This window comes from Labeo rohita, chromosome 5 (genome assembly GCF_022985175.1).
Source record: "Labeo rohita strain BAU-BD-2019 chromosome 5, IGBB_LRoh.1.0, whole genome shotgun sequence".
Classification (NCBI taxonomy): Eukaryota; Metazoa; Chordata; class Actinopteri; order Cypriniformes; family Cyprinidae; genus Labeo; species Labeo rohita.
In genome coordinates this window covers 46,513,405-46,541,344 of record NC_066873.1, presented here as the reverse complement: position 1 = coordinate 46,541,344, position 27,940 = coordinate 46,513,405, and the positions used below count along the sequence as shown (strand labels likewise).

The window sequence follows — 27,940 nt, the reverse complement described above, 5'->3', positions numbered from 1 at the left end:
TGTAGCGATGTTTATTTTGGCTAATGCAGAGAATTAAATGATATTTCAGGCAAAAATCATCATTCTTTCATCATTTGCTTACCGGTACATTGTTCAAACCTTTATGACTTACCTTCTTTTGTGAATCACTGAAGACATACTGAGAAATGTTTCAGTGTTTTTGTGCATATAATGAAAGTCAATGGGTTCCAGTGTTGTTTGATTCCAAAAAAATACTCTATGTTCTTTTGAAGAAAGAAAAACGTGTTTGAACAACATGAGGGAAGTATAAGTGATGGCAGGGTGACCTTTTTCAAGTGAACTACTGTGTACCTTTAACCAGATCTGTTCTAAGGTCATTTTGCAAACATCCCCATTATGTTATAAATGCATAATTGCTGAACGTTTTCTGAATGTTCAAAATGTCCAGTTTTTTAATTATTTTATGAACATTTTTTCTTGGTTATGCAAAGGTTAAGGAGGCACTCTGTTTTATAATTTTGCAAACATCATGGGGAAAAGAATGAATGTTTCAGAAGAGTGTTTTTGTGTTAACGTTATTAAAGCGCTGTGAATGAACGTTCCATTAGCATTACTGGACGAGTGTTTGTGACGGTGCTTTTGTTTGAGATGCGGCGCTCGTGTCTCTTCTCTGTGGTGTAGTAATCTCAGCGGTTTGTGACGTGTTGAGCGCTCGGCCTTCACATGTGAATCTGTGTCTGTGGTAAGTGAACCCGCGCGCCTCATTAGTCCGGTCTCCACTGGTTTGACTGGCAGTTCAGTGCAGTCCGTTTAGTGGGATTTTGGCCTGAACCCAGCGCTGACACAACACTCACCAGCATAATGTGTGTGTGTGTGTGTGTGTGTGTGTGTGTGTGCAGGGCTTCAGCAGGAGATAATGAGGCGTCCGCTGGACTGTCCGGTGTGTTTTTGCTGCCAGTCAATTCATTCATAGTTGACTGAGAAAGAGGAGGAAACACAATCAGTGTAAAAGTACCAGTGACATAAGCTTGTCAGAGTCAGTTTAGTTAATAGCTGCTCTCTGTGTGTCGAGCGCTTTAACCAACTCACACAATAATACTAACCATACAGCACAGACACTTCATGCACTGTACAAATAGGATGTGATCATTACTCTCCTACTGCTTTTAATAGTGATTTTCACACCTCATAAACGCTGTTAAAATTGTGGAATATTATTATAATTTAAACAGCTGTTTTCTATGTGAATATCTGTTCAAATGTAATTGATTGCTGTGTTTTCATAGCTGAATTTTCAGCATCATTACTCCAGATACGTAGCTTTCTGTTTTAATTTGGGTTTTTTTTTTTTTTTGATTGTTTGACTACTCAGAAGACAGTATAGGAAAATATAACTTAAGTTGTTCTCTGCTAGCTAAATTTCACATACATAAACAAAAATCTGCCTCTAAACCTCTCTTTTCTTTATTCAAAGTTGATCTAGACTAGTACATGGAAACTATCCGAAGTTCTGTTCATCCTAAAGCACTTAAAACTACACCTCTATTTATCCTCTGTGTCCTCTTAAGGTGTAAATTTATCACTTTTTTGTTAACCTGCCAACCCTTCCCTCACAGAAATGAACCAAAAAAAAAGTAAAAATAGTTATACCATGGTAACCAGAATACGCTAACCATGGTATTTTTATTAAAACTGTTATACAAATGGTAATCAGTATGCCATAAAAATTATACTCTGTTCTGTTTTTATAACTGCTTTATGTTTAGACAACAAAACAATGTTGTCAAAAAAAAAAAAAAAACATATGGACAACATATGCTTTTCGAATTTGTGTTATTAGCAAGTTTGGATCGCTAAATCTTGAATGACTGTCAACTAGTGAAATGACATTTGAACCGAGACTTAAGAGCTTGTGTCAAAGGGCAGATGCCAAATGAAACGTAGAAATCACTTTCGTAAAAGCCTCACTTTCTGTCCAGTCGTGTGTGCGATTCCCAGACTTACTTTGTGAGTACATTTTCATTGGGACCTATTTAATAATACATTTTTTAAATACCCAGTCATACAAGTAATATTTAGAATACACATTATTTCAGGAAAATTAAATATATGCCATATGCAATTAATATATGTGTACATTATTCTTATATTGCATCATACTGGTATTCGTACTGGCGTTTAATGGCGCTATTCAATGGGTAAATTAATTTATCAGAGTCAGAAATTAAACAAACACACACATGGTTAGGCTTTTATTTGAGCATATAACATGGACCGATCTATGGAAATTGCGGTGAATGATTCTTCCGACAGAGCTTTAGTCTTTCGGCTGCTTTATTTTTACTAACCACCAGATCGCGCTGTTTTCGACACTCTCGAAGCTTTGAATCTTGACCCGGAACAGTCAGAGGAAAGTCTCGGTGCTTCACGAGGCTTTATTTGCCCGTCACTCCTGTCAGCTGTTGAATGAATGAGTGTCACGTCCCGCTTGTTTACTTTGAACCGGAAGACGCTCCCACTTTTGCCGCAAGGCCTCATGGGGCGTAGGAAACTTGTGGGTAGGTCTACATGAACTAACGAGTACATACTGAATGTGCATCACCGTGTGTGTTGTTCACAGTGTGTACTAGCGAGTGTGCACTGACTCTGGTGATTGAAATGGGATTGTGTTCGTTAATGCTGTGAAACGAGATTAACCGAATGTTTGGGAAATCCAGCTATAAACACTGACGGAACGGGATTGAGATTACAGTAACAAAACCCTGACCCGCTTAACCGGATTAACCACCATAATGACCCGTTGAGTGTAAATCAGCGTGATTATGATTGACTGAATGAAAGCAAGAACAGCATCAGTGTGTGCTGTATTCTGAGTTATTTACTGTAAAGTATACACTATAGGGTCGTTCCGTGTCAAATCAAACAAATTTCAGAAACTTCACCAGCTCAGATTTTTTAAATTCTTCTAAAGAAAGATAGACATGTATAGTGATGAAAGCCAAAATATTAAATGTCGTGGGTGAATATTTACTGAGTAATCCACTGTTTTGTAGTGGGGGGTCAGAATGGCTATTTTTACCTGAGATTCAGAGTCACGTTACAGGGGGTTAAAAATGACTTTAGAAAGACGGCAGCATCATTTTCTTATTTTTACACAGAGATTGTTAGTTCTATTAGTAAAATCTGTTGACTTTATCGATCTTTGTTGCATTGTGTGCTAATGGTGACCATTCAAAAATGGGGAAACAGCACTTTTCAAGTTTTTCTCCAAAGTTTGCATGTCTGTAACTCAAGAAGGTTTGAAGATATTTAAATTCCCTTTTAAATATTGGGTTTTAACAAACTTTCCCTTTGGCATCTTCATTTTTGAAGCCCTGTATGTTTCTGTTCCAGAAATATTGGAATTTCAATATGGCTCCAGGAGTAAATCGTTAAAATGTACACATTTTCAGTGGTCAAAAACCAAATGTAGGTCAGTTTGAAAAAATATGATACTTCATTTCTTTTGAAGAACAAATAATGTGATGTGTCTCATTTCTTTTTGTCAAGACAACTGCATTGAACGTACCAGTCTGAGAGCCATAAATACTCTTTTTTTCCAAAGTTTGCATGCCTATAACTCAAGAAGTATTAAAGATATCGCAATATGATTTTAGATTCTAGTTCTTCATGAACTTTTCTTTTAGAATCTTAATTTCAAACAAGGCCCTACATCATTCAGTTCCAAAGATATGTGGATCTCAATGAGGCTCCGTTTTCAGATTGTTGAATATTACCCATTTTCAGTGGTTGGAAACCAAATGTTGGTCACTTTGTATACAGCTGACACTTATTTTATTTAAAGAACAATGTCCAAAGAAGAATTAATGTTGAAATTAGACTTGTATCTACAAAATAGTGGATTACTGGATTCATCAGTGACATTTAATATTTTGGCTTTCATCACTATACATGTCTATCTTTCCTCAGAATAAAATGAGAAAAATCAAAAATTTGAGTCGGGAACCTCTGGTTGAGTTGACACGGAATGACCCTATAGAGTTTTTTCCATAAACTAGTGTGCAGCCTATGACTAGAGAGCATGTGAAGGATTCATCAGTGCGTTTTGGATGAGAATAGGTGATTTTGATAATGAATGTTTGTTATTTCCAATCCTAACGATGCTCATTAGCCTCTTAAACAGCCCAGGTAATGATCTGTGATCGTGTGAGCGGTTCTGACGGTGTTTATACGTGTGCGTCAGATCATGTACAGATGATATTGATCATGTTAGTGTGTTTGTATTTCGTTTGATGCTCACATAGTGACTCTCCCATCAGACAAACAGTGTTTGTGATCTGTGATGAGGTCAGTGCTGATTAATGGCAGGAGCTTCACGCTGTGGACAAACACTGATCGTGCGGTGTGTCTCCTGCAGCGTTCACTCGTCAAGAACACACAACAGCGGGGCAAATCGGTGGTGGATCCATGCTTTTAGAAAATGCATTCATCCAGACAGCATACGTTTATTTCATCTGCAGGTTTATTGCATCTCTCAACTAAAACGTGAGCTTCAGTCACACAGACGTGATGCTGGCAGTGTTTCTGATTACAGTAGATTACAGTAGAAATGATCATGTGAGAGACAGAGTGTGAGTGTGTGTGAGAGAGAGAGAGAGGTCACATGTCCGCAGGGTTCACAGTAATGTCTCACAGACGTGTCACAGCTCACGATGTCGCTGTATGTGTGTGTGTGTGTGTGTGTGTGTGTAATAGTGTGTGTGTTGGGCAGAGGTCATGAGGGAGACGGCATTAGAGCAGGTTTAGTGAAGCTTAACTAGGATGATTGGAAAGATTAATGCTGTTCACGGCCCACGCCACACTTTCATGATGCAGGAACATCAGAAACTAAAACTGATTTGTGTGTGTGTGTGTGTACACCCACTGACACATGGGTACATACACTAGCAAGTTTTTGCAGAGGTCAACACTGGCAACTATATACATTTACATGTTATGTAAAAATGTAAAAAATTATGCTAAATTCATAATGAAATTCAAACAATAAATACGGTTTTGGTGCTCTTTAATGTGGCAGGAGCAATCGCTTTAGCACCTCAGTTCAAGCGGCAAGTGAACCCTTTATATCTTTGTCTTTACTTCTGTAGTACAAAATGAATTTGAATGAACATCAAAAGGTAGTCTATTTTAAGAGATCTGTGATATTTTGCTCAGATTCTGTAATAATTCTTTGACTGTGAATATTTTTAATGTGGAAAAGACATTTAGCTCTCACTTTGCATGAACTTTAGTTCCCGGGTCATCTACAAGATAAATTAAAATGCTGATAAAGTCAAGAAAAGATGAGACATAAACATTGAAATGTTAACGTGTTAAAAAATAAATTAAAACACGTTTATTTTGTGGCACTTAAAAAAAATAATTTAGCATTTAAGTTTGTTTCTAATAGGAGCCAATGGCTCCTGACTTGATTTTTCTTTTTTGTTTGGAGCCCTGAATGCATTAAAGTGATCAAAAAATGTAAAATGTATCACAGTTTCCACAAAAAATATTGTGCAGCACAACAGTTTTCAACATTGCTAATAATCAGAAATGTTTGTTGAGCAGCAAATCAGCATATTAGAATGATTTGTGAAGGATCATGTGACACTGAAGACTGGAGTAATGATGCTGAAAATTCAGCTGCGCATCACAGAAATAAATTACATTTTAACAGATATTCACATAGAAAACAGCTGTTTGAAATTCTAATAATATTTTACAATTTTTACTGTATTTTGTTCAAATAAATGCAGCTTCGGTGAGCAGAAGAGAGCATTAAAAAATCTGAATTATTCCAAACTTCTGAACAGTAATATAGATAGATAAACAGACAGATATGTGTGTGCAAATGAGTGTTTACTGTAGTGTTTAATTAGTGTGTGTGTAATTAGCGAGTGTGTGTGTGTGTGATCCTAATGCCCATGAGTGGAGGATTATGGGTGATTTCTGCATGTGCTGCCGTCACTGTCTCTAGATTCATAAATTATGTATTATTGTTTGAGAATACAAATTGAAATGAGGTTTTATTGTCATAACAACCGGTTTCCCTGCCACTGTGTTTGTGGCTCCTGAGTGCTGATGGGCCCCGACACACACTTACACACACACACACACACTCTTACGCTTATACGTGTGTGTCGCTGGGGAGGGCGGACGGTTTAAATGTCAGCAGCGGCGCGACAGGCTGTCACTGACTCTCTCCTGAGACACACACACACACACACACACGTGCGGCAGATGTTTACTGCGGTGAAGGGTGTGTGTATTTCCATCTGAATGGATGAGGATGAGAGTCATTATGAGGGTCCACTCAGTCTTTTGTCATGTTAATGCGGCTCTCGTGTTCACCTGCGTGTGTGAGAGCGGAGCTGTTCTTCGTTTCTAATATCCTCTCCTTTCATCGCTCGACACCATTAGGACGTTCAGGTCGTATTGTTTGTGTTCGTTCAGGTGTGTCGTGAAGGAATCGCTCGACAGACAGACGCTTTCACAATGACATGAAGCCATCGGGTCAAACGCCATCCCATCAGCCTCTGCTCCATTTAGAGATGGCAGCTGGATACGTATATTATTGTTGTGGTTTCCATTTTAGTTAACATTTTAGTCATTTTGCTGTGTCTTGTATTTATTTTTAATTTTTTTTATGTGACCCTGGAGCACAAAACCAGTCTTAAGTATCAAGGATATATTTGTAGCAATAGCCAACAATACATTGCATGGGTCAAAATGATTGATTTGATTTTATGCCAAAAATCATTAGGATATTAAGTAAAGATCATGTTCCATGAAGATATTTTGTAAATTTCCTACCGTAAAGATATCAAGATCTAATTTCTGATTATTAATATGCATTGCTAAGAACTTCATTTGGACAACTTTAAAGGTGATTAAATCAGTATTTAGATTTTTTTTGCACCCCCGGATTCCAGATTTTCAAATAGTTGTATCTCGGTCAAATATTGTCCTAACAAACCATACAGCAATGGATTTATTCAGCTTTCAGATAAAATGTGTATAAATCTCATTTTCTAAAAGTTGGCCAGGGTCCAGGGTCACATATGCCTGTGTAGTTTTCTGTATATTATATTTCTGTATATTTCTGTTATATTCTGGTTTTAGGTTTTCTTAATTTACGTCAAATTAAATTAAAGTTAGAAATATTTCATTTTAAAACAAATTTATATTTTATTTTGTCCCAGTTAACATTTATTTTAAGGAAAATGGTTTAGTTTTAATTTTAGGTACCTATATGTATGCACCCTAAAAATGCAGTAAAAATAAATGTTAAATAATTCTCCAATGAATAGGAAGTTCAAAAGAAAAGCTTTTATTTGACATAGAAATCTTTTATAAACATCTTTGATAAAGCATCCTTGATAAATACCTGTGCACACTAAAAAACACAGTATTTCTTTTTCAATAATTCTCTGATGAATAGAAAGTTCAAAAGAACTCTTTTATAGAAATTTTTTCTAATTATAAATGTCTTTACTGTCAGTTTTAATCAATTTAACGCATCCCTGATGAATAAAAGTATTAATTTCTTTAAAAATAAATTGTACTGGCGCCAAACTTTTGAGCTGCATATGTACAGTACACCGTAATATTGTAATGTTGAACTTAAATGGATATTCACCCAAAAGTATTTCTATGGATTTCTTTCATCTGAACAATACAAAATAAGATTTTGTATTTTCTTTTGAGTTGCAACAAAGCAAACATCATCTAGAGCTGCAGAACGATTAGTCCCGATTAACTGATTTAAAATAAATGTTTATGTTTGCATACCATGTGTGTGTGTACTGTGTATATTTATTATGAATATGTAAATACACACATACAGAAAATATGTTAGATTTATATGTAAAATATTTATATTTATATATAATATAAATTATATACAAGGGTTTAGATACCAGTACATACAAACATTTTTCTTTAAATATATACAAATATGTGTGTGTTTATATATACCTAATAAATATACACATAGCATGCAGACTTTTATTTTGAATCGATTAATCATGACTAATCGTTTTGCAGCTCTAAATCGTGACGTAATGTGAGCAAATGACGACAGAATGATGATTATTGTGTGAACTGTCTCTTTAAGAAGCATCTACAGACGCAGCGCTGGTGTCTTCCTGCTCCTCTGAGTCTCGTAATGTTTCATAAGTGTGTTTGATTTCATTATGAGCTGTAATTGAGTATGTTGAGAGTATCACGGCGGGCGTTCGGTGGTTTTTAACCCATTGTAATTGGTGAGTTAGTTCAAACCCGCCGCTGATAGAGGAGACGCCCGCTTCTAATGGAAATCGTTCGACTTTAATTAGTGCAATACAGCGCAGATAAAGATACGCGCAGCTAATGACGTATCGATGCTGACGCGTCCGACACGCAGATTACAGTGGCCGCGCGACGCCGGCTTCCGCTGCGAGCTGATTGCTGGGAAGAAAGCGCTTTAGCTAATGGTGTAGAACAGCCGAGGAATTAATTAGAGCGCGTGGCCTCGGGCCTGGAGTGCTGCGTCTGCATTTATACAGCTCATGTGTGCTTATTGATCACGCGTGTTCGCCGCATCACGCCCGCCTTTAGTCTCACGCCTGCTTTGATTCCAGTTTAAGAGCCAATCACAGAACGGATGCGGTTTAGAATCTCAGCAGGATGTGTGAATGTGTGTGTGTGTGTGTGTGTGTGTGTGTGTTGTGCTGCTCAGGTGCTTCAGTGTGGTCACTAGATGCTTGACTATCAGCATAACATCTGTATTACAGATGATTCCCAGACTGCAATGGGTGCCGTCAGAATGAGAGTCCAAACAGCTGATAAAAACATCACAATAATCCACAAGTAATCCACACCACTCCAGTCCATCAGTTCACATCTTGAGAAGACAAAAGCTCACAATTGGTTTTGTGATTTTTGAGCTGTGAATGCACTTCACAGAATTTGCTGGATTCTGAGTGCACTTACAAGACAACACTGCTTCTGTAACTCTAGACAGCATTTCCAAGAAATTTAAAAAATCCCAAATATAAAAAATATAAAATTATTTTAATTTTAATTTTAAATTAAAAATAGTATTGATGCATTTGAATTTAATTAAACAATTTATTAATAATAATTAAATTCATTATTTTTTTCAATAATTATCAATATTTATTGTACTGAATAATAATAATAATAATTATTATTATTTTTATTATTGTTGTTGTTATTGTTATATTATTATTATAAACATGAGTGGTGCATTTTCAATTATATATCAAAGACAAAAAGGGTTTAAGCATTAAAAACAATAAGTGTAACGCTGCTTTAAATTGTTGTTTTTCAAAAAAAAAAACTTTTTCTGTTTAATTTAATTGCATTTTTGTTTTTGTTTTTCTGAGCAAAAAATAAATACATACATTTTTCCCTAATTTACAGAAGACACCCACTAAAATGTCATTCAGTGTAACAATCTTGTCAGGCATATTCACAACAAAAATCAGTTTATGACATATTAAAAGACAAATTACTTTCACCCCAATACTAATTAGTTGTAATTCTATATTTTTAAAACTATCCTAGGTTTTGCCCATTTGTCAATAAGAATTTTTTACTCATTTAAAACACAATAAAATTTTATATGTTCCCTTATTCTTTTATATATTTTAATATGCACAAGTCAGAATAAACATGTTGTTTGAATTTTTACAATGTAACATTATTTCAACCAAATTTTGACATTTTATTCTCAAAAACTTATTTGAAACCCTAAAAGTAGACACTTTACTCACATTTAATGTGCTTTCTGTGGACATAAAGTCACTTTTTAAATTTCTTTTGTTGTTTTGTTATTACTATTATTATTTTTTTTATTTTTATTATTTTTATAAATGAATAATTATAATTAAAGTCAATAATTACTTTAAACAATTATCAATATTTTACTGAATTTTTAATAGCAATAATAATTATTACTATTTAGTAAAATATTGATAATAGTTAAAAGTAATTATTGACTTTAATTATAATTATTCATTTATTTAAAAAAAAAAAAAAAAGAATTACATATGCGTCAAAGATGTTAAGATGTCCACAACAAAAGAAATTTACAAAAGTGATTTTATGTCCATAGAAAGCACATTAAATGTAAGTAAAGTGTCTACTTTTAAGGTTTCAAATAAGTTTTTGGGGAATAAAATGTCAACATTTGGTTGAAATAGTAATATTATTATTGTTATTAAAAATCATGTGTAGAAAACATTTTAATAGGATTTTTTGAGCCTGTCCTCCATCTGTTTTTCCATTTATTAGTATATTTTGATACAAGAAATGAAAAAGATTAACATGAAATTTAAATTTTTATAATGAGTATCAATTGAGCTGAATGAATACGAATATGTATTAAATAATAAGTGTGATATTACGCTAATGAATTGTAATGTCAGGTAGTTTTCAGTAATAACTCTCTAAATTGAGCGCCTCATTGTGTTTGCGGTGTTTGCTGATGTTTGTTTCCTGTCGTTCGCTCGTGTCGGCGTCTCTCTGAACTTCTTTGTCATTTCTCTTCTTTAAAGTGGACAAACATCTCAAATCCATTTCATTCCAATCAGGCCGATGCCGGCCGTCTGAAGATGAGCGTTCAGACTATTATTGAGATGAGGCCGATCGATACGTAATTTTCCTGCCGAAATGAGCCTTTCATTCTGGAAGGGGAAAATCAGCTGGACTGGAGTCTGTGCTTTGACTTTAATCATGATGTACGTCCATCTCCACCGTGATCTCAGCTGATTGAACGCTTTAATGATGCCGTCAGGGAGTGACCATCCGTGTGTGTGTGTGTGTGTGTGTGTGTGTGTGTGTGTGTGTCGTCTCTCTCAGGTAAAGCTGCTCTGCTGCGGCTGCAGATTTGGCCGGATTATGTTGATATATTGGCTCAGTTTGATTTATGTGAAGCAGGAGTTCAGATCCTCTACGACTGCTGATATATTCATATTCCACACTGCTGCGTCAGTCTTTACATCAGATCTGATGCAAACACTACAATCTGCTGTCTGCATAGTGTGCTGCCTTCTGAGGGAACGTCCTCACTGTAATCGACACTCAAAAGTGAGTGATTAGAAGCACTCTACAAAGCCACCGTACAGATGAGGAATACAGAAAAGTCTATTTTATTTTATTTTATTTTTGGGCATTTTTCCATTTTTCACTGATAGGACGGTAGAGATCAGACAGGAAGTGAGTGGGAGAGAGAGAGAGAGGGTGGGATCGGGAAAGGTCCATGTGGCAGAATCCCACAAGGCTATTGGCGCCGACATTTTATTTTATTTTTGAATATGCTTTACAACAAAGTTAGATTTTATTTTATTTTATTTTATTTTATTTTATTTTATTTTATTTTATTTAAATATTTTTTGAAGATGCTTTTTACTAAAGCAACTCACAAATTAGGAATACAACAAAGTTAAATTTTATTTTATTTATTTATTTTATTTTATTTTTTTGAAGATGATTTTATCTAAATCAGCACACAAATTAAGAGTACAAGACAGTTAGATTTTATTTTATTGTATTTTTATTTTTTTTGAAGCGTCAGACATTCATTAAAAGACTCAAATCACAAGTTGATGCTCGCATGATGATTGCAGTAATGTCATGATAATCTGTAAGTGTTAAAACACGTCACACACGGTTCATCTGTAATTGAAATGAACCATTTTTACTGGTGTTTGATTCATTTGTAATCATCTGTCATGTGGTTTTGTGGAATTGCAGATCAGAGTTTGTCTGTGATGATCCAGTGACGTTTATGGTGTTTTTCTCTCTCTGATTTTAGTGCCGCCTCAGTTCCTCAACTACCCGTCGAACACGTACGCGTATGAAAGCACGGATATCGAGATGGAGTGTGCCGTAACGGGAAACCCGCAACCCACCGTCCGCTGGGTGAAGAACGGAGAGGCCGTCATTCCCAGCGACTACTTCCAGATCGTGGTGAGAAAATATAGCTAGTGTTTGAGACGCAGGAGCAAGAGTTGGATTCACTTATTCATTTTCATCACATTTATTTCTTTATTTTTGGGTCAAAGACATTAAGATGTCCACATCAAGAGAAATTTACAAAAGTGATTTTATGTCCATAGAAAGCACATTAAATATAGGCAAAGTGTCTATTTTTAAGGTTTCAAATACGTTTTTGAGAATATAATGTCAAAATTTGGTTGAAATAATGTTACATTGTCATTCAGTGTAACACAACATTTATGTAAAAATACATGTTTATTCTGACTTTGACATATTAAAATATATAAAAGAATATGGAGCAAATTTTATTGTGTTTAAAATGAGTAAAAAATCCTTTTTGACAAATGGGCAAAACCTAGGATAGTGGCACATTTTAAAAATGTAGAATTACTAATTAGTATTTGGGGTGAAAGTAATTTGTCTTTTAATATTTCATAAATTGATTTTTATTGTAAATGTGACAAGATTGTTACCCTGAATTACATTTTACTGGGCGTCTTCTGTAAATTAGGGAAAAATGTATGATATTTATTTTTTGCTCAGAAAAACAAAAATGCAATTAAATTAAACAGAAAATTTAAAAAACAACAACAATTTAAAGCAGTATTGCAGTTATTGTTTTTATGCCTTGCTTTTTTGTTTATTTATTGGTGTATTCATTCATAAACATGTTTATTTATTTTATTTTCATTAATTTATTTAGCTTTCATTTGTTTGTTTGTTTATTTATTCATCAACATTCATTCAATCATTAATGAATTCTTATTTATTCATTCATTTATTTAATTATTATTATTTATTTATTAATATTTATTTTATTTAATTAATTAATTAAATCATGCATATTTATTTATTTACAAAGTCATTTTTAATTTAATGTATTCATTTATTTAAGTTCTAGTCCTATTAAAATATCTTACCAAAAACATATTGTTATTGTACTATTTGTTTATTTATTTATTTATTTGTTGTTGATGTGGTCCTGTAAATTGCTAATATCTCATAAATGCCTGAGCCCGTGTAAGACCACATGTGAGAGTGTCCTCACTTCTGGTGTGTAATACGAGTATTTTGTCCCATGTGTGATTCTCAGGACGGCGGTCATCTCCAGATTCTGGGTCTGGTTCGCTCCGATGAGGGTTTCTATCAGTGTATCGCTGAGAACGAGGCTGGAAACAGTCAGGCGATGGCTCAACTCATCCTGCTGCAGCTCGGTAAGATCCGACGCACTGAACACGCTCATGTGCTGATCTGAGACCTGTGAGCATCCGTCATCTGCACGCATGCACACGCATTCACGGCGCTCGCTCGCGCTTCACAGGTGTTTGCTGCAGATGTGTGTGTGTGTGTGTGTGTGTGTGTGTGAAAGCTTTTGTTTCAGAGCACGTGCGTTTGTAAGGTTTAGTCTTGAGATCCGTATCCGTGTGATCTCTGAGAGTTTTACCCAGAATGCTGTGCTGTGCGTGTAGAGCACTGATCCAGGGCTTTATGTGAAGAGAGAGACTAGATTCAGACGGGATGCAGAGATGATGTTCTCCAGGTGTTCAAATGAGTGTGAGATTCTGTCTGAACCTGCTGTGACTCTCATACGGAACGACTGCTTTCTGCTTATATGTGGCGATGCATTAGGAAGCTCCGCCCCCAGGCCAATCTCATTGGTCAGCCACACACACACACTCTGAGGGTGTTAAGCTGATTTCTTGCAGCTCTTGTGTTTATGGGCCAGTAACAAGGTTCCGTTCATGCACACGCGTCCTGCGGCGCTTTCATCTGATCACGGCCATCTGATATGTGGAGATGAAGGCGGTCGTTTCCTCCGCTTATTTGAGGGTCTAATGAAGTTTGAAATCTTAATTGTATGATCTTAATTAACAGACACACACTGAGATTCACTGGACGGCAGAAGTGACGCTTAGAGAGCAGAAATAAGAAAAGCTCAAAGTCATCAAAATGGATCAGAAGTGCCATTAAAAAACATTTATAATGTGGCAAAAGATTTCTTATTCATATGACAGTTTACACAAAAATATTGTGCAGTGCAACTGTTTTCAACATTGCTAATAATCAGAAACGTTTCTTGAGCAGCAAATCAGCATATTAGAATGATTTCTGAAGGATCATGTGACACTGAAGACTGGAGTAATGATGCTGAAAATTCAGCTGTGCATCACAGAAATAAATTACAGTTTATATATATATATATATATATATATATAAATAAATATACATATTAGGGATGTAACGATTACCGGTTTGACGATAAATCGTGATAAAATTCCCCACGGTTAGTATTACCGTTTCGTATTTTAATTATCATTAAAACCATATTTGATTACTGCGATTTGAACAACTGATGATAAATATATACTGTACAGCATAAAGCACATTTTTAAGTAACAGTCTCATTTGCGGACGGCACGCAGAGTAGTTTCGTTTTGTGTGGAAAGACGGCGGAAGTTTTAAAAAAGAGCTAAGGGCATAGGCGCCAATGCACACGGAAATAATCGAGCACACACGGAAAAACACGAGGTAGTCTCCGTTCATTTTAAGCAATAAGAAATACATAGCAACTTTTACGACTTTTTTCTCTTTTTCATAGTTCAGTAGAAGCCGTTTTTGGCGTTGTTTTAATGGTAAATGTCAAGAGTGCATTATGAGAGGGTGGCAGCAGGAATCCTCTCGGCTTGCATTCATGTAATATCTAAAGTAGTGTTCATGCCGCAGGGCTGCTTTATCCACGGAGTTCACAGAAACTCCATCTAGTGTCATACAGTGGATTTACAGAGACTTATATTTACATTCGGCTTGTGTGCTGTTTTTGTCTGGCCAAAAAACAGACCGAATTTGCATGCCCTGCTGTAGCATAAATTCTGACCAATTGATGAAAAACAAGCTTAAGTGGATTCTACACATTTAAACAAGTCAGACGAGTTATCTAGATTGTTTATGAAACGGATAAAATACATATAATAATTTATTAAATCGATTATCATTTTGACTTAATCCTTTTCTTTATTTAAAGGCTGAAATGTGAGGTTTGTCTTTTAGCTTTATTTGAAAAGTTACATTTAATAATTGAACGTGCTATTAGTTAAACTGTTGTACTTAAACTGTTGTCAGTCATGTTGTCATTTAAAATCCGGATATCACTGGTAGGCTACTGTTGTTGTTTTAGTGATTATGCAAATAAAAAGTAATTTTATTTGTTGTTTGTTGATTTTCAACATAAAACTTGGTGAAGTGATTTATGTGTCAGTATATTTTGAACATTTTTAGAACATTTTAACAATACCGTGATAATACCGATAACCGTGATCATTTTGGTCACTATAATCGTGATCAGAAATTTTCATACCGTTAAATCCCTAATATATATATATGTATTGTGCTTGTATGTTGTGAATGTATTTTGTTGCTTTTTGAATGACAACTATATATAGCTGTATGGGATCATCAGTCCCTGTAGTACGTGAAGTCGAACCAGAAATGTTCCTGCAAGCATCTGCTGTGAAACACGCTGATACACAGACACGCGTCTCGCGTTAGTGTGTGTTTGTTGGAGGTTTGAGATCAATCTGTCTGGCGCTAATGAAACTTCTGCCAAAAAACATCTGGTGTTGATGAAAGTTTCCCACAGAAATGTGAGAAGATTAAAAATACCTGAATCTCGATGTCATGTCAATCAAAAAACTATTAGCGGCAGTTTGACACTCAAGCGAAGGTTTTAATTAAGCAGGAATGAGAGTAAAGCTCTGCGGTTCCTCTGCGGTTCCTGCTGTTTTAATCACGGATCCCTGCGGCAGACTGCGCTTGCGTTCGCTGCGCAGAAACAGCGGTTGCCTCGCGCGGCTACAGCTCGCGCATAGCTGTGATATTTAATGGGGTTTACGAGAGCCTGGTGTTCAGACGTCCCATAATGCCCATGGAGAGACACTCACGGTCTCATTACTGCTGTCAGTGCTCAACAAAAGCACCGCAGAGTTAACCATCACTCACTCTATTAAATTCAATAGCTGTCCTGACAGCAACACAAAAGCTGCTCTCCACAGAGCCTGAGTGTGAACTCAATCGATCCTGGGTAAATGAGACAAGGACGAAGTCAGAGGAGATGATCTGAGACACTCTTGAGACCAGAGGAGATTCTCTGAGATGCTGCTGAAACCGGATGAGATGCTGTGAGATGCTAAAGAGAGCAGAGAAGATGCTCTGAGACTTGGATGAGACCGGAGGAGATGCTCTGAGATGTTGAGAACAGAGGAAACGGTCTGAGACGAGGATCAGACTGGAGGAGATGATCTGAGACACTGATGAGACCAGAGGAGAAGCTCTGAGACAAGGACGAGACCAGAGAAGACACTCTGAGATCCTGATAAGACCAGAGGAGATGTTCCGAGACACTGACAAGACAAGAGGAGACGCTCTGAGACAAGGATAAGAACAGAGCAGATGCTCTGAGAAAAGAACAAGACTAGAGAAGACACTCTGAGATGCTGCTGAGACTAGAGAAGACACTTGTAAGATGATGATGAGACAAGAGAAGATGTTCTGAGACACTGATGAGACCAGAGGAGATGCTCTGAGACAAGGATGAGACTAGAGAAGACACTCTGAGATGCTGCTGAGACCAGAGAAGACACTTGTAAGATGATGATGAGACAAGAGAAGATGTTCTGAGACACTGATGAGACCAGAGGAGATGCTCTGAGACAAGAACAAGACCAGAGGAGACACTCTGAGATGTGGAATGAGACCGGAGGAGATGATCTGAGATGCTGATGAGACCAGAGGAAATCCTCTGAGACACTGATAAGACCAGAGAAGACACACTCAGATGCTGATGAGACTAGAGGAGATGCTCTTGAGATGTTGATGAGACCAGGGGAGATGCTCTGAGACCAGGAAGAGACCAGAGAAGACATTCTGAGATGCTGCTGAGACCAGATGAGATGCTCTGAGATGAGGATTAGACCGGAGGAGATGATCTGAGATGCTAATGAGACCAGAGGAGATACTCTGAGACACTGATGAGACCAGGCAAGACACTCTGAGATGCTGATGAGACAAGAGCAGATGTTCCGAGACACTGACAAGACAAGAGGAGACGCTCTGAGACAAGGATAAGAACAGAGCAGATGCTCTGAGAAAAGAACAAGACTAGAGAAGACACTCTGAGATGCTGCTGAGACCAGAGAAGACACTTGTAAGATGATGATGAGACAAGAGAAGATGTTCTGAGACACTGATGAGACCAGAGGAGATGCTCTGAGACAAGGATGAGACCAGAGAAGACACTCTGAGATCCTGATAAGACCAGAGGAGATGCTCTTGAAATGTTGATAAGACCAGTGGAGATGCTCTAAGACCAGGATGAGACCAGAGAAGACATTCTGAGATGCTGCTGAGACCAGAGGAGACGCTCTGAGATGAGGATTAGACCGGAGGAGATGATCTGAGATGCTAATGAGACCAGAGGAGATACTCTGAGACACTGATGAGACCAGAGAAGACACTTTGAGATGCCGATGAGACAAGAGAAGATGTTCTGAGACACTGATGAGACAAGGGGAGATGCTCTGAGACCAGGATGAGACCAGATAAGACATTCTGAGATGCTGCTGAGACCAGAGGAGATGCTCTAAGATGAGGATGAGACCAGAGGAGATGATCTGAGATGCTGATGGGACCAGAGAAGACGCTCTGAGATGAGGATGAGACCGAAGGAGATGATCTGAGTTGAGGAGGAGATGCTGATGAGACCAGAGAAGAATACTGATAAAAACTGATAAAAATATTACTATATAAGTAACATCTCAATGATACTAAAATAAGACTGACCGAGTCAGGTTTCCAAACAGTTGTGATAAAAAGGTTTGAATCCTTTATATGAATGTGTTTACCATTGATCAGATGTATCTTTATCGTTGCCGTTTGTATTTGATTTGTGACTAGTCGAACAGAGACAAGAGTGATTCTCACAGCTGTCAGTGAATCCCAGTCCACACACAGACAGATCCAGGCCAGGATTTGAGTCTGACAGCAGTGCAGTGAGACATCGAGACTCAAGCACATGAAACACTCAGATAGAGAACGACTCAGTGATTCTATCGCGCTTTACACAGTACAGATTCTCTCAAAGCATTACGAAACAACAAAAGAACAGTATTAATGTTGAAAAATTCATCAATTACGAGGCAAATTCAAATTCAGCTGTAAAGCAGCTCTGCAGAAGACAATAGAGTCATTATTCTGATCAATTCAGTTCTAGTTTAGTTCTCATCTGACAGTGTTGGTGCAGTTAAACATCACTGAATAATAATTATGGTTTTAGCCTTTTAACCCCTAAGCCTCTGTTCCAAACCCTAGTGAACTAACTAAGAAGACATCACTACCAGTACCATTCTGACGCTGACTCTGATTAAAACTGCAGGTGAATTAAGAGAAATGAATCATTCAGCACAGGAAGCGCATTAAGTTATATTCATTTAAAAGCCCTTTTCACTCATTGTTCGCTGTGCTGTGAATGATTGTGTTTGATGCTCCCTCAGAAGGCGTCTATGTAGGCAGCTCACTAGTGTTCGGAACACAGCCCGCGTGTCTCTCAGAAAGAGTTTCTATCCCTTAATCTCATCTGTGTAATTAACAGTCTGTGATTTCATTATCATATTCAATTTAATAAAACAGATTAACACAAACTGTCTCATATATTTGGAAATATTCTGTCATCTGGACGGATTTTCTGGATCAGATAAGTGATATATTCATCTTTTATTGTGTGTGAATGAATGCACACACACATGCTAGTAAATTTCACAAATAATTACAAAGAAACTCCAAGTAACACATTGAATTAAATGTAAAATTTTGAAGTAGAAAGACCTGTAAAACATGCTCCAATGATCTGTTTTATTTACAACTTTGAAAAAAGATTTTTTACTGTGTAAAAAATGTTAGTGTGTATTTATTTATTGATACTGTTATAGTTTTTGTAAACATTTTGAATTAGCTTTGTTTTTATTTTAATTTTAAAGTTGTGTAGTATTTTTTGTTTGTTTTATGTTTTTTTGTGTGTCCATACAGTTATTTTAGTACTTCAGCTGTATCGAAATGAGAGTGAGAAATGTTGCCTTTTCAACTAGTTGAAATAAAATTAGTTTGATTTTTAAAAAAAAAAAATTCTACTTTATAAACGCATGCATTTAATGTGTATAGAATATATTTTAATACATTATAAAATGATAACACATGTGTTATAATTATGTAATTATTTGAATTAAAATTATATAATTATAGAATAATATTAAGAAAAAGTTCAATTTATTTTCTTTTAGTTTTTAGGTTTATTTCGGTCTTATTTGCATTTATATAAACAGAAGAAGCCTTTAGTGTGTCCTTACTTATTTATTTTTTCTAAAATACTATCAAATGAAATGTCACGTCTGTGACTCGACGAGCGCAGCAGCACTGGATTGACCAGCACGTGGGTTTGTGGATCGGCGTTAAATCGCATTCATTCTGCAGAAACAGAAGCTCTGAGAGTCTCTCAGCAGCGTCTGCTCTTTTGTTGGGTTTGCGAGCGTTTCCTCTCAGGATGTGTCAGCAGAGGCTGACGGGAGCGGGACGGGCGGCTCCGCTGGGAATCATGGGACATCTTTAGGAATGCTAATGCTGCCGTCTGAGTGACGGGACGGAATCAGCCTCTGTCACCGCTCCGCTCTCTCCCGCTCTGCCCGTCTCTCTGTCACGCCGCAGCAGTCGTAGCTGTAAACACGCCGGTCGTGTTACTCAATAATTCATGTGCAATAATAGAAAAGCTGCGATTGCTTATTTGTATTTAAGCAGGCTCGAGTGAAGCTAAAGCGCGTTAGGGAAGGCGAGCGCGGCTACAGGAACCCGACACAGTCGTGCGCTTCACTACAACATGCCTTTTGTGCTGAAATGTCTCATTTGCACATTTATTGTTGTGTGTTTGAGATGTTCACATCTACAGCTGCTTCACTCCTCCATTACCAGCTCTTTGTGGAAAACCGTTATCAGTGGAAATACGCCAGGCTTTGCTTTAACACGGCTTCTTTTACCCGTCTGCGTGCGTAATGCAGTAACCAGTGCTATAAATCCATCCGGATTCTGTTTGAATTGATATCGCAGTGAATTCAGAGTGGTTTTATGTTCCTGTTTTTGAATAGATGTGAAAGCAAGACTGTCATTCAGACATTAAGCAAAAACGTTTTATTTAAGCAATTAAAACAACTGAACTGTACCTCATATTCAGAGTTTGAGTTGAATTTGAAATGATGCAGAATTGCAATTGGATTTTGAATGTAAGGAAGAAGAATTAATAAAATTCATATTGAGCTGTGGGTTTTATAGCAAAGCAAAGTTTATGAATGTTGATTTGACAAAGCCTTGTTTGAAAGGTTAAAAACTCATTTTTAGGTTTATAGGTAATTAAGTAATGTTGAAGTTGAAGTACTAAAATCAAATTTTATAAAAACTAATAAAAAAGAACATACAGCCAGTTACTAAAAATGTAAATTTAAAATGTATAAATAAAATGTATGCATTTTTTTATATTAAACAGAAAATATCAAAATATAATAAAAACTATACAGACATAAACAAAATAATAATAAAAATAAAAACACATGAAATTACTACAAATTATAATTTAAAATGTAGAAATAAAATGTATACAATTTTTTTTAATATTAAACAGAAAATATCAAAATGTAATAAAAACTATACAGACATAAACAAAATAATAATAAAAATAAAAACACATGAAGTTACTACAAATTATAATTTAAAATGTAGAAATAAAATTAAATAAATAAATAAAAATAAATTTTAAAACAGAAAATATCAAAATGTAGTAAAAACTATACAGGCATATAAAAAACTAATACAAATAAAGAACACATCAAATTACTAAAAACATTTAATTTAAAATTTATAAATAAAATTAATAAAAATAAATCTTAAATCAAACAGAAAATATCAAAATTCAATAAAAACTATACAGACATAAAAAACAACTAATAGAGAAACATACAGCAAATTACTAAAATTTAAAATGTATTTAAAATAAATAAATAAATAAATGAATTAAAATAGTAAATATAAAAAAATATAATAGTACATGAGTCATACTATATATGATGTGGATAATACACTGTTAAAATATTTTTTTTTAAAAGTTGTTTATAAAACAAAGATTATGAAATGACTATAGAAATGTGTATTTAATTGATATGTTTCATTAGTTGATATATTCAGTTAATTTTAATACAATAATCTGCACTGTTTACTTTGAAGCAATTTTAATTCAGAATTTGCTAGTAAATTTCACAATTAATTGCACAGAAACAAGAAGTAACATGTTGAATTAAATTCTAAATTTTGAAACCAAAATAGTATTTTCTTGTAAAACGTAATCTTTAGTTTATTTGCAGCTTAGAAAAGTGATTTTTACAGTGTTTTAGCCACTCTGAATGAACGTGTGTGTATGAGGGTGGAGGTTAAACACTTAATTTCCCAGAATGCATCACCTGTGTTGATGTTGTTTGAATTGTAATTCACTAAATTCGTCTTCCCGTCGTTCCAGTTGGGTTTGCCGTGTGCTGTGTGTGGTTTAGTTGAGGTTCACACTCGTAGTGAGCCTGTTGAGAGCGTCTGGTTTATGATTCTGTTTGTTCAGGTCACCGCGGTGTTAACAGCGCTCGTGTTTGCCGGAGGGAACGGCTGCTTTTTCTTTCCTTCCCCAGATGAGGATTAAACACCGGCGCTTTTGTTTCTGGATATTTGTAAAAGCTTTGATATATTTGCAGTTCCATATTCCTGTCAGTCCCTCAGAAACACAAACTCTCTGTGATCTCCAGCAGCTGACTCTGCATGCCCATGCTCATGTTAGCAACTGTTGATTAGATGCAAACTGTGTTTTGGAACACCGCAGCTGGTTTCTAGCTGGTCGTTAACCAGTCAACCAGCCGGTATGACCCGTTCTGTAGGGTCTACCAAGCTGGAGCCGATTTCCCATCAGGACGGGTGTTTTTGCACCAGCGTTTGACACGGGAAAACACGAATGGGGTTTTCATGTAAATGGATTTTCCGAAGCCAAACGCGCCTGTAGAGGCTGAATTATTCATGGGCGCTCCACGCTGACAGACACAATAAGCCGGCGCTGGCGGATGGAAGCAGGCCGAGGACAACAGACGCGTCCAGATCCGTGTTTGCGTCTGCTTCGTTATGATGCCGGCTCTAACGAGGAGCCGGACTCGGGCGAACTCGGCATCGCTGCTTTAGTTTAACGTCACCACAGAAGGATGAAGAGCAGCACATTCATCTTTGTGTTGATTGAACTCTTGATGTGTCTGGACGGGTAATTTATTAGCGCAGACGTGTGTGACGGACAGATCTGTGTGTTCTCAATACGGTGGTCGTTTCTAGATGATTGAGGTTTGATGGGTCTCATTTCCACAGATCAGGTAGAAACGCTTCAGTTCCATCAGAACATCATAATACAGCTTCAGTGTGTGTGTGTGTGTGTGTGTTTGTGCTCCCGGTAAACCCTACATTGTTGACCAAATGTGACCCTGGAGCACAAAACCAGCCTTGAGTACCACGGATATATGTGTAGCAGTAGCCAACAATACATTGTATGGGTCAAAATGATCAATTTTTCTTTTATGCCAAAAATCTTCAGGATATTAAGTAAACATCATGTTCCATGAACATATTTTGTAATTACTGTAAATGTAAATATAAAACTTTAACCCGATTTTCTCAGTATTTCGATTTTTTTGCACCTCAGATTCCAGATTTTCAAATAGTTGTATCTCAGCCAAATATCGTCCTATCAGAACAAACCATACAGCAATGGAAATGATGCAGAATTGCAAATGGAATTTGAATGTAAGGAAATTTTGATATCAAAGCAAAGTTGATGAATGTTGATTTGTCAAAAGCCTTGTTTGGAAGGTTAAAAAGACATTTTTAGGTTTATTGGCAACGGAGAAATGTTTCAAATGGTTAAACTTAAGTTGAAGTACTAAAATAACCCAAAGTAAAATTTAATAAAGACTATACAGACATGTAAAAAAACAACTAATAATAATAAAAAAAACATACAGCAAATTAATAAAACGTAAAATTTAAAATGAATAAAAATACAATTAATAAAACTAAAATGTAAATGATAGATCAAAATAAAAATTAATTTAAAATATTTACAAAAACTATAATAGTACAACAATGCTATATATGATGCGTATGATACACTGTAAATATATATATATATATATATATATTTATTTTTATTTAAGTTGTTAATAAAACACAGATTATGAAATACCTATAGAAATGTGTATTAAATTCATATCTTTAATTAGTTGATATATTCAGTTATATTTAAAAAAGTTCACTTCCAGAAAAATGTACAAATAATGTACTCACCCGCTTGTCATCCAAGATGTTCATGTCTTTCTTTCTTCAGTCGTAAAGAAATTGTTTCTTGAGGAAAACATTTCAGGATTTTTCTCCATATAATGGACTGATATGGTGTTTTTCAACGTACCCTAACTGTCATGACCGTATTGAACTGGAAAAAAACACACAAACTTAGACAAGACGAGTGTTTGAGATTAAAAAGTATATAAATTGTTAATTTGTTTCGAAAATGACCGATCGTTTTGCTGGATAAGACCCTTTAAAGCTGCATTTAAACTGCATTTTGGAAGTTCGAAATCGGGGCACCATATCAGTCCATTATATGGAGAAAAATCCTGAAATGTTTTCCTCAAGAAACAATTTCTTATCGACTGAAGAAAGAAAGACATGAACATCTTGGATGACAAGGGGGTGACTACATTATCTGTAAACTGTTGTTGTGGAAGTGAACTTTAATACATTAATCTACACTCTAAATTTGGAAATTGCTAGTAAATTTTACAATTTATTGCATAGAAACAACATTTGGACAACTGTAAAGGTGATTTTCTCAATATTTAGATTTTTTGGCACCCTCAGATTCCAGATTTTCCAACAGTTGTATCTCAGCCAAATATTGTCCTATCAGAACAAACTATGACTTCAAATGATGATAATCTATATTTTTAAATAATTGTTATAATTTTATATAAATCTGTAATTTTAAAAAATCCCTTATGACTGGTTTTGTGGTCCAGGGTCACAAATATCCTCACAGGGATATAGTAAAACCTACAAAACCTACTTATGATTTTTTTTGTTGTTGTTTTTATGTACCCATGAGGAAAAGTGCTTACAACTCAATTATGTGCTTTTTGGAAGCGTAAAAACGCAGAACGTTTTCTGTGAGGGTTAGGGGTTAGAAGACACAGTTTGTACTGTATAAAAATCAGCATGTGTGTGGAAAGTCCTCATAAAACACTAAGCTCATCCATATTTTGCCAACAGTTTTTGTACCCAGTAGTTACAAAACCTGTCTTTAGAGACAATCTTGTTTGTAAAAACAGTGTAGAAAAAACAGTAGAAATTGATTTATTTATTTATAATAGCATTTCTGTCATGTTTCTGTTTCTGTTATGTTAGTGTTTCTGTTCAATAAAGTACTTCTCATTTTTCTGTCGAATTGCTGTTTAGCTCAGTTTGAATCCGTTATGCGCTGGTGTTTGTTTGTTTGTCAGCTTCTGACTCGCTTCTGCTTAGCGGTGCAGAAATGACTTCATATTTAAGAATAATAATATTTGTTTATTGAGTACTGAGTGTGTGGTGATGTGGTTGAATGTGCTGAAGGAGCAGGTTTGTGTTTGTAATGAGCTGTAGTGTTGTCATTCATACGGTCAGTGGCGCTGGAGGATGTTGTCTGCAGGTCACGACGGGACAGACGTGATGGATCTGCTCAACTGATGGAGGTGATGATACAGCCGTGGGTTCGCTGGGACAGACTGACCTGTCGTCCCTCACAGGACTGATAGAGTCATTACTGGATCCATCTGAGACACACACGTGTGTGTGTGTGTGTGTGTGTGAGAGAGAGAGAGAGAGAGAGAGAGAGAGAGAGACATATACAGGTGCTGTTAAAGAGTTATATGCAGGGCTGTGACAGTGGTAATGGACCAACTACCATCGGTGGCGCGGTGTTGAGATATATATATATTTTTGTGTTTATTTCAGCCTACAAAACACTAAAGTAAATATCAAAGAAATTATACAGTTATATAGGAAAGTAGCCAAAATAAGAACGGTAAATATTAAACAAACATTTGTTGCATAAATTCGTAACAGCCCTCGTCCGACGGCTCATCAAAATTACCGGCCCGAGTCTTTTCTTTCTCTTTCCCATTACACTGTTGCGTCCATTAAAATAGCTCAGTTTTGTTTTTAATTGGAACGTGGTTAGATTTCTTTTCGTTTCTTTATAAAGTTAATTTAGAAATATGTTTGGAACACTTTTTGTTTGTTAAATTAAGGTTTTTGCTTTTTAACGTAACGACCTAGTGGCCAAAGGCAGTGAGTTGATCACAGCCTATGTTTGATCGATTTGCGTGCACTCACAATATCAACAAAATGTTGTGCTTTTGTAAAAATAAAGAAAACAAACAAGATGCGCTTTCTCATGTCTCGGTGTTGAACAGGAGCGCTGCACAAAAATGAAACGAAACTCAGCGAATACTTGCTTTTCTCAATATTAAAATTTTTTTGCACCCTCAGACTCCAGATTTTCAGATAGTTGTATCTCACCAAATATTGTCCTATTATAACAAACCATACATCAATGGAAAGCTTATTTATTAAATCTCTTGACCCTTGTGACTGGTTTTGTGGTTCAGGGTCACATTTGAATTCGTTGTTTCCACGTCGCTCTATTATACTGTAATTATAGTGTCATCCATCTCATGTAAACCACAGTGATTGGTCACTTCACCTGTCAATCACACAGTCTGTGTCTCATTGGGCGTGTCTGGTCCTGAATCAGCTGTGGACTGTTTCCACACTGACAGGATCTCACAGTTGTTTGAGGCTTGTTTTTCTTTCTCATTGAGCGTCAGTCGCGCTGCTCCTCATGATGTGCTTTTCTGTCGGCTTTGACAAAATAAGCGCCGTTCAATCCTGCGCTGACAGCGGCTGAAAGACTGCGGGGTTTAGATGTGACGGCCCACGCGGATGAATCCGTTCTGACGGGTTTAGAGACGTTCTCGCATGTCAAACACAAACTCACCGACACACACTGAAGAATTAAACCTGATATCATTATTAGTCATCATGCATTAGTCTCCCGTGAGTCACACGTCACCTGTAGAAGCTGCGTGATTGTTTCTGAAGAAAAGAACGTGAAATGAAATCAGTTTATTATAATCAGAGCAGAAGGACGGGTGAACCTGCTGACCAATGCATGAGTTAACCCATGTGGTTAATAACTAACAATTATTGCAATTTGGATTCAATTATGACTGTATATCTAAAATATCACAGTTTTGATGCATTTCTTACTTTATATCCTACAATTATTGCAATTCTGATGTAATTCTGATGCAATTATGACTTTATAATTCTGAGTTTATATCTCACAACTCTCAAAACTGTTAGACAAAAACTCACACTTACCTTTTCTGTTTACTTATGTCCCATTATGGAAACAATCTTCCGTATAATTGCGTTTTTCCGAGCTGAACGTGCATTTTGCGGCATTGATCTGCACGTGGGTTCAGAGGTCTTTATGTCGCTACGCTGGGAATAAGGAAGGCTTTGTGTCGGTGAGTTTGTGATGAGGCATCGGTTCACGCTCCACTAGAGCTTTCAATCAGACGCTCATCCGATTATCTGCATGCTCGAGCTGCCAAATGATTATTATTGTGTAAATTAGAGCCGGTGTGCTTCGTTCTTCTCTGTGTCTGTCGATCTCTCTGACTGACGCGCCTCTGAAATGGAGTCGTCTCATAAGAGTAATGAAGGAGTGTGTCGATGCTGAGATTAGAGCTGAGATCGTCGCTGGAGTAGATATGGATGTTTGAGATGATACTGTGATACAACACTAAACACTCATTCACTCTCGTCTGGAACTAAATAAGGCTCTATAACCTGCTAACGAACTGTCAGTTCATATTTTAATATCGTTGAAAGCATCTCACATCAGAAAATTGATCAGTGTGTTTGATTGTAGAAGACCGCTGGAAAGTTAAGATGCTGGAGTTGCATGTATGAACACGTAGGGTTAATGTAACCTCACCTGGTCATGATTTTCACGTTATTTGATGTGTAGCTCAATATTCATGCATTATCTTTAAAATGGTGGAAATGATTATAGTAAATGTCTTTTGTTGTTTCATATTTTTCTGGACCATAGTCAACCGTGACGATCCCATCAAACCATCACAGATATTAAACATCAGACTGACTCCAGTCTGGATTATAGCTGGTGATGTATTCAGTATTTATGGCATATTAGTGATAATTTTGATAAAAAGTAAAACTAATATTTTTATAAAACTAAAATGCATGTAATAAGTAAAATAAATAAATAAACAAATATAAACAATATTTTATACTTTGAATTTGATATGATTTTGAATAATAAATTGTGTTTGACAGTTTGTATACCAAAGCAGATTTACAGATATTAATAGTGTTAGTATTTCTATAAAATATTTTATAATGTGGATTATCTTTGCTGATATTGATGGTTAATATTCAATATATATTAGTAATCATTTTGAAAAATAATAAGTCCTAAAATAAAAATCTAGTTCAAATAATCAAACTGTAGTAAATACAAACTGATGATATAAACAGATTTAGTTACTCTATTTAGTTTTATAGCATTTATTAATTGTATATTATATACTTTGTATTTAATATGATTGTATAATTGCATATTATCTTAAAATTCTAAATATCTGTTTTGTTTGTATGTTTCTCCTAACACATTTCAAAGCTTTAACTGTAAATAATCATGTTAATG

The 27,940-nt window shown here is 35.9% G+C and overlaps 1 protein-coding gene across 4 annotated transcripts in view; it reads left to right on the top strand.

Annotated features, from left to right (window-relative positions):
* The window catches only part of dcc (DCC netrin 1 receptor), a 224,882-nt gene that overhangs the window by 112,563 nt on the left and 84,379 nt on the right, over positions 1 to 27,940 (top strand). For all 4 annotated transcript variants that reach the window (XM_051110607.1, XM_051110606.1, XM_051110605.1 and 1 more), the window contains exons 6-7: positions 11,822 to 11,976; positions 13,100 to 13,220. In XM_051110607.1, the coding sequence (XP_050966564.1) occupies positions 11,822 to 11,976; positions 13,100 to 13,220 (276 nt within the window). The remainder of the gene's footprint in view (positions 1 to 11,821; positions 11,977 to 13,099; positions 13,221 to 27,940) is intronic.